Source organism: Prunus persica, chromosome G7 (assembly GCF_000346465.2).
Source record: "Prunus persica cultivar Lovell chromosome G7, Prunus_persica_NCBIv2, whole genome shotgun sequence".
In the NCBI taxonomy this organism is placed as follows: Eukaryota; Viridiplantae; Streptophyta; class Magnoliopsida; order Rosales; family Rosaceae; genus Prunus; species Prunus persica.
In genome coordinates, this window is record NC_034015.1 from 4,334,620 (window position 1) to 4,342,722 (window position 8,103).

General features: G+C 37.4%; 1 protein-coding gene across 3 annotated transcripts; it reads right to left on the reverse strand.

Annotated features, from left to right (window-relative positions):
- Positions 893-7,875, reverse strand: LOC18769280 (protein GrpE). Of its 3 annotated transcripts, none has more exons than XM_020568404.1 (4): positions 7,276-7,682; positions 4,978-5,520; positions 1,554-1,823; positions 893-1,394 (listed from the first exon to the last, which is right to left on the reverse strand). In XM_020568404.1, the coding sequence occupies exons 1-3, from the start codon at positions 7,534-7,536 to the stop codon at positions 1,596-1,598; spliced, it is 1,032 nt and encodes a 343-aa protein (XP_020423993.1). In that variant the 5' UTR covers positions 7,537-7,682; the 3' UTR covers positions 893-1,394; positions 1,554-1,595. The 3 variants fall into 3 exon arrangements, with proteins under 3 accessions (XP_020423993.1, XP_020423994.1, XP_007202333.1); XM_020568405.1 differs by adding an exon at positions 2,034-2,173 and having other exon boundaries at positions 894-1,823; positions 7,276-7,689; XM_007202271.2 differs by having other exon boundaries at positions 894-1,823; positions 7,276-7,875.

Genomic DNA, 8,103 nt, shown 5'->3' on the forward strand with positions numbered 1-8,103 from the left:
AAGGAAAATGACAAATAATTTACCTCACTGCTAAGGTTTTCTCCGCTTCGATGCTTGTCCATCGCTTTTGTTAAGGCATTTCTCCATTTCGCTAACTCTTTATTAAGAACTTTCCACCTACTGGATAATGCCATTTCTGTACGTGTAGAACCAATTGTCCTTTCACAAAATGCTTGATGAATTTTTTTCCACATATGAGAAAATTTCATCTCATTGCCCGTTACGGGACAATGACTAACTTGGACCCAAGCCACACACAAGCTAACATCTTCCATCATGCTCCATGCCCCTCCATTTTCATTAGAACCCATAATATGATAGAAAAAAAATACAACTTCAAAGTGAAAAAATATTGAATAGAAAGTGAATAAATTTTGAGGAGAAAGTGAACAATAGTAGAAGGAGAATAAAATATATGAGGATTTGGTGTTAAAAGTGAAGAGTATTTATTGGTATTTATACACAAAAAATTCAGTAATTTTTGTGTATTTTTTTTTTAAAAATTCAATTTTTTTTTAATTTTTTATTGCAGAAAAATTGGCTGCCGTTTGATTGAAGAAAAAATTCGAATCGAAGCTGCCACGTGTCCAGTAGCTGTTGGTGGCGACTGTAGCGGTGAATTCAAATTTTTTTTAACATTGGCGCGTGTAATGTACGCGCCAACGGTAAAAAAAATTTGAATTCGAGAGGGCTGGCGTCAGCAATGACGTCATCGCCCTCGGGCTCAAGCTCGGGCCCGAAACCTACCCTGTCTGGTGGACCCCACGCTCGCCCGGGCTGCTTCTTCACTGCTGGACCTCCTTTTTTTGCCCAAACCCCCCCCAGCCCGAGTCCAGCTCCCACTGCTGGACTTGCTCTAAAGGAAGTTATTAAAGTTGTTTGAAGTCAAATATCAAAGTCAATCTTCTAATGCTATTAAAGAAATTATAAAATACACTTATTGTAGTTTGTTGAGCTGATGTGTCAGCTTAAGTATAAAATACACTCATTGTATCCTTTTAAATGGAAAATCAGATTGTGAGAATCTTCGTTCTCAAGCAACTCCAATTGTTACAGCAAATGAATCTCATCAAAGCCCCTTGATTTCATCTCAAAATTCCTGCTTCTTTATTTGTTTCCCAATCCTCTACTTTTCCTGTTTCTTCTTCTTCTATCTCTATCTCTCGTTCCTCAACCACAACCTACCTAACCTTCTTGTTTTCCACCTCTACTAGCTGGTCCAAGTCGGGCATTTTTCTACAACTAAATACCCTCTGAGTTTGTACATCACGTTTAGTTCCTCCACAACCACCAACAAATAAAAATTCCAAATGATATTTTGACAATATTGTGCACTAAGCACTAAACATTCAAGCACATCCAAATGAGTACTCAAGGCAGCACGTGCTCATGTCCTAACACACAAACAAATGTGTTAAACAGTAATATGATGATTCCCTCAAACCGGTATCATTTTCCCGGTAAAAAGATAAAATTAACAGTAATATGGTACCAGAAACAATCACGCCCAACAAAATTTACTAGCCTACTGATTGAACTACAAATGAACTTACTATTGCTGATACAAAACTGAAACTAGACTGAGTATCTGGTCTTTAAGCTGACTCTGTTTCTGTGCTGCCCTCCTTGGTGGTTTCACTGGCATCCTGTTCTTCAGAAGGAGGAACTTGCTGGTCTGGCTTGGCAGGCCCAGGACCAGCTGATACCTTTACCATCGACGGACGCAAAAGCCTGTCACCAAGCTTAAACCCCTTGCGAAATTCATCGATTATAACACCTTCTTCAAATTCTGTGGAGTCCTCACGCATGATTGCTTCATGCAACTTGTATAAGAAAATTGCAAATTCAAGTTTCAGTATTAGGAATTGCATAAATTGTTTATGTCCTAAAAGATATAAAGAGTGCATACCAAGTGTCATGTCAGACAAGCTTTTCATAAGATTTAACCATTTAATAACCTAAATGCTATAATTAGGTGTTCATCCTGCTATTGCAAAAGAGGTGACATGTAGTTTTCACTATCATGAACTCACCAAATTGGCTCGATTCAATCATGATTTGGTCTGACTTAAAACCGTATCCAGGTCTTCATCAAACCTGAACAAAATTGACTAAGTACTTGATAATATTCATCAAGTAATTGATTGAATTTCGAGCCAACTTGGTATCTTACCTGCATAAAGCAAATCATAAGATAGGAGTCATTTGTCAACTAACAAAATGGCAAAATTCTGCACATGTAGTTATTGGCCATCAAGACAGACTGTGTGTTTGATGTAGTTTCCTAGATTATTTGAATTAGTTCCTTGGTAGATTAGGATTTCTGTTTTAGTAAGGGATTTTTATCCTATTGTCTCTATGTTTTAGTTTGCCATAAATACCCCCATGTAGTTCTTTAAAATTCAGTTGTTGAGACATTAAGACAAGTTTATTTTCCAGAGATAGGAGACTCCTTGGTGTGAAGCCAAACCCCTGGAGTGATTTCAGACCTATCCTTATTCGTTCTATTTTCTGTTTTCCATTGTTTTCGCTTCTGCTAAACTACCTAAATTTACAATTCACCCATATCCTACATCAAATTTGGCATCAGATCCAGGTTTTCGTCTTTCCTTGGGTTCAAAATCTTCGTTTACGTCGTGTGTCGAGTTAAGGCTCCAACTAAAAAGACTGGTAAGACAGACCAGCCAGTGATGGACCTTGAACGGATTGCTCAGATGACAGAAAATATGACAAATATATGATGGCAGAACTGACCACTGTCATCAAAGAGCAGTCCACCAGATTGGAACTTTTTTATTGTCGTTTCACAGACTTTGAAGGACGATTTGGAGCCATTGATCGACGCAGACATAGGAGCAGCTAATCAACATGACGAAGCAAGTGTGAATGCCGAAGAGAGGAATCGTGATCGACAACATTGTGATAGAATGAATGACCGAGACACAGAGAGACATAACGATAGGAGGATAATTGAGACGACGAAAGGCAAAATTTTCATCATGGCCATGAGCAAGACCCTGATGAAAAGGTGATGAGATCAGTGAAACACTCCTAATTTTGATGGTGAGCTAAATCCTAAAGCATTCCTTGACTGGTTAGCTATCACGGATCACTATTTTGTGTGGCATGATATGTCTGAAGCTCGAAGGGTGAGATTTGCTAAGATAAAATTGGTGGGTCAAGCTGGATTAAATTTGAGGAATTCATGTTGCGATGTGACATAAGGGAAGATCAAAGGATAACTTTCTCGGTTTAGATCAGGTCTTCGTCCAGAGCTTCAAAGAGAAATAACTCCTCATAACGTGAATACTTTGGAGAGGGGTTTTCAGATGGTACAAGAATTAGATAAGTATTTAAAGTCGTCCAATGTAGTCTAGCAAATTGATTCTCAAAGATCTGATTTTCATGTTGGCACATCTGTGACTCCAAGTTCGACGACTCCAACATCTACGACTAATTTAGTAAAAACTACCAAAGAAAAAGGAGTACTAGTTGATACACGTGGTGGTTGAACGCAAAGATGTTACAGATGCCTTTTGGACACTTTGCTGTCCAATGCCCAACGAAGGAGGCAACAAGAAATCTGTGTGCACGCATTAACGAACCAACTGACAATCAAGGCAAATTCGAGGAAGATATTTATGAACCCCAACAACCTGATGAAGATTGTGGAATCGATTTTGAAGTCCCTCATCGAACATTAGCAGTAGTAAGGTTTACTTTGGCTCAACCTAGGAAGGAAACTGAGGATTGGCTTAGGACTTCAATTTTCCACACTTACATCAAGTCTGGAGATAAAGATTGGAAGGTATCATAGATAATGGGAGTTGTATCAATGTGGTATCAAAGCTAACTATTTCGCGTCTTGGTTTGTCGCCCGAGAAGCATCCTGTGCCATACAGAGTAGCATGGATTGCCAATACATCTTCTATCCCTATTAGCCAACGGTGTCACATTCCTATACAGTTTTCATCTAACAAAGATCATGTTTGGTGTGATGTGGTGGATATGGATGTGAGTCATTTTCTCTTCATCTACGATCACAATGTTACCATCTTGGGTCAAGAAAATATATGTTCGTTCATCCATAAAGGAAAGAAGATCACGATGAAGCCACTTCAACCCAAGCTCGTGAATCAATCTATACGAAACAAAGAGGAGGAAGACAAAGTAGGTAAAGCCAAAGCTCTACATATCATTACGCTTGATCAAGTGGAAGTTAAACCAGATTCTCGTAGTACTCGGATTACAAAGGAGGATGCCGCACATTGATCCCGACATTTTGGAGTGTTATTACAACTTTATCTCACCGGAGTCGACATCTTTTCAGCCAGGGGGAATTGATGCGGACATCATTAGTTAGTTTCTTAGATTCTCTAGTTTTCCAGATTTCACTAGGATTTTAGTTTCCAGATTTTAGTAGGAGTTTATTTTAGTTTCCTAGATTATTTGAATTAGTTCCTTGGTGGATTAGGATTTCTTTTTTGGTAAGGGATTTTTATCCTATTGTCTCTACGTTTTAGTTTGCTATAAATACCCCCCATGTAGTTCTTTAAAATTCAGTTGTTGAGATATTAAGAAAAGTTCATTTTCCAGAGATTGGAGACTCCTTGGTGTGAAGCCAAATCCCCGGAGTGATTCCAGACCTATCCTTGTTCGTTCTATTTTCTGTTTTCCATTGTTTTTGGTTCCGCTAAACTACCAAAATTTACAACCCATATCCTATGTCAGTATTGATCAGGAGGAATTTATTGTAATTGGTGCACCCCTCCAGTAATAGGATAAAATTTGGGGTTATGGTTATTGATCGTATAATTCTGTTGTCTTCTCTTATACACCTACTTGTAACTAAAATTAACTCCTCATTATAAACTGAGCAGACAAATGAAAATGTCTAACACTAGATGTCAGGAAGGGCGCCATTTCTATGCTAATAAGTATTCACCTATGCATGACCAAAAGGGTTGAATGACTTACCAATGGATCAAAGGGCTTCCCCACTGTCTCAACAGGGACAACACCAAGAGAGCTTAAGATCTCTCCGAACTGTTTATAAATGCTCTGATAGCTATTGTTGATCTTCTCCTCTCCTTCTGTCTCCACCTTAATCTGGGTTTTAGCCCTCTCAAAATTATCTACTACGGGCAACAAACTCTCCACAACTTCCCCCTGAGCATTTGTTACCAGAGAAATACGTTCCCTATCAGTCCTTTTACGGAAATTTTCAAAATCTGCACTTATCCTCAGAATCCGAACCTTCTCTGCTGACAGTTCTTCAGACAATGAGGCCACTTTCTTTTCAAGACTTATTTTCTCATCTTCAATATATTTGAGGAAAGATTCTATCTCAGCTACTTTTGATTCATCGTTACTGGCCAAAGCTTCTTTGTATAATTGCAGTGATGCTATGATGGCTGAAACAGGCTTTTCCTCAGCATCACCTTCATCATCATTACTTGTACCACTTTCTTCGCCGTCGCTTGTACTATCTTCCACACTTACTGCACCATCTGAAGAGTCCTGTTATATAGTTATTAGAAAAAGTAAGAAAAGTAGGGAACCGAAAAACAACAATTTTTGTTATTTTTGAAGTGTGGATAAAGAAATCATTTTTATACAAAACATTTTCCATTTATATAATTGGAAAACATAAGTAAGATGCCAGGAACCTCAGAATGAATGTTTCTTCTTTTAAAAGAACACACACACACACACACACTAACTATACATATATGTAAAATAACAATCTAACAAGTGAACAATTTCTTTTAAATGACACCAGAATCTCTATGGCAACATGACTCACCATCCCTGCCCTGGTCTGAAACAATTAAAGAGTTTGAACATAAAACATAAAGATATTATAATCCTAATATCATGTAGATGACATGCTTTGATTCCCAACAAGATATGCAAAACTCAATAGTGGAAAGAGAAAATAAATGTCGTTGGGTCTTCAAAGTTTACGAGTATAAGAGTCTACATCAATTACGCATTGAACTAAGCAAACATCAGCCAATTCTTCTTTCTTTTTTCTAATCCGTCACACAGACCTGAAGGCTAAACAGTTCTGAACTAACGAGTTTAAGTAAAATCTACAATAGGGAAACTGAATTAAAAATAATAGGCAATGACGTTTAACTATATTAGAAAAAGGCGACACCAATCCAGGTCAGTTAATCAGTTTGTAATTACATGAGTTAATCAGTTTGTAATTACATGGTTCCTATATTGAATTAAAATTATTAAAAGAGGAAAGAAACGAACCATCAACTGAACATTATCTGAAAAAAAAAACATAAATAAGAGAGAACTCTGTGCAAACAAAGTTGAATAAGAAAAAAATTTACGTACATAAAAAAATATTTCACAATCATAAACACACTGAAATCAATCTCAATATTTCAATATCTCTATATTTAAGAATTGGAGTAATTTAAACATGGTAAAGAAACAAATAGACCACAAAAGAGCAGCTTAGACATAGTGATTTTACAAAAACCTCTTTCTCATTCTTAAAGATAATGCCAACCTCCTTTTGGTGCAGTGAATTTGATAAAAATTAAACATTTTTTCATCATCATCTTCATTACAGTTTCTAAGTCTTGTAAATTTGTAACTAAGCTCAAATATCATATAAATCAAAACACTTAGTATTGTTGTTATCACCATCTAGAAAGAAAGAGAAAAATAAGTCATTCTGCCTAGTTTCTTCAAAGGTGGAGGCAAAGGTAAGAGAGGAACGTTAATGTTTTGCAAAGCTTTATTCTTAACAGGAGAGACATAAAACGCCTTGCGCTATGTCTTCACCACTGGAAACAATGATTCTATCTTCAAATTGAAACTGAAACCTATCTTAAAATGGAAACCATACCACTACCAATAAGAATTATATGGATATCTACTGTAATATGGAAGTTCTGTGTAGATACTTCCTTCTTTTTCAAAAGAGAGGGAGGTTTGTTTCAAGCTTTTACATTGTGTTAGAAAAAGTGTTAATTAAAGTACCTCAAACGCAGGCAGGAGGGATTTGATTTATTCATGAACATGATGCTAATGGGACATTTCATAATCCTACCAATTTACCCAAGAAAAATAAATTAATCTTATGCTTGGTTTCTACTTTTTTTTAGAAAATCAATTTCTCAATCAACAACCAAATCACCTTACAAACTCTAAACCTAAAATTCTGGTTCATCTCTAATCGTTTCTGGAATTTAAGGGAAAAAAAATCTAAAAACTTAAAGAAAAATGAATAAAACAAAAAAATAATACCTCGATCTCTTCGGGCTGTCGAACCTCCTCCACGGTCTCAGTAGTTTCGGTTTCTCCTTGGGAAGCCAAAGGAACGAACTTGGCGAACCGGAGGGACGGCAAGTGAGGGAACCGGAGAGAGCTTAGAGTGAGATAAGGTATGCTGCCGCTCTGGCTTTGTCTAAACGAAACATATGAAGGTTTTGGGGAGTTTGGCGAGAGAGTGGAAGGAAGTTGTGCAAAAGTTGCCCCTAAAGGAGAAGTTCGGAGGACATTGGCCATTGGAGATAGAGTTTCGGAGACTCGAGAGGAGAGGGGGGAAGAGAGGAGGGGAGAGGGATAAGGGTGGCGATATTGAAAAGGGGAGTAAAATTAAGGATGCTGAGTCGAGTGAAGTGTGGGTGGGTGAAGGGAAATGAAAAGGGTCTAATTTTAATTCAAACCGTCGGATCTGGTTCTGCCTGTCTCATCCTACGTTTGTATTATTGGGTCTTTTTGGTACACGAAGCGTCCGGAACTTTCATTCATTTCCCTTCTCCCGCTCAGATTAGGCGACAACAGCTACGTGAGAATTTTATATGGTAATCAATCTTAGCCGTTAAAATACATCTGAATAGTTTAAGAGAAAAAAAAAAAGTTTACGATCAGGGCCGACTCTGATATTTTGGAGCAGGACCGGCTCTGACATTTTGGAGGCCCATGGCCAAAAATTAAATGAGGCCCTTAGTATATATGTTTTATTTTTAATTTGCTCATTCATTTTTCTTTTTATGGCAAAGCCCCATAAAACGACTAAGCCTGTTTAAATAGAATAATTTCATTCAACTAACAACAAAAAAAACCCAAAAG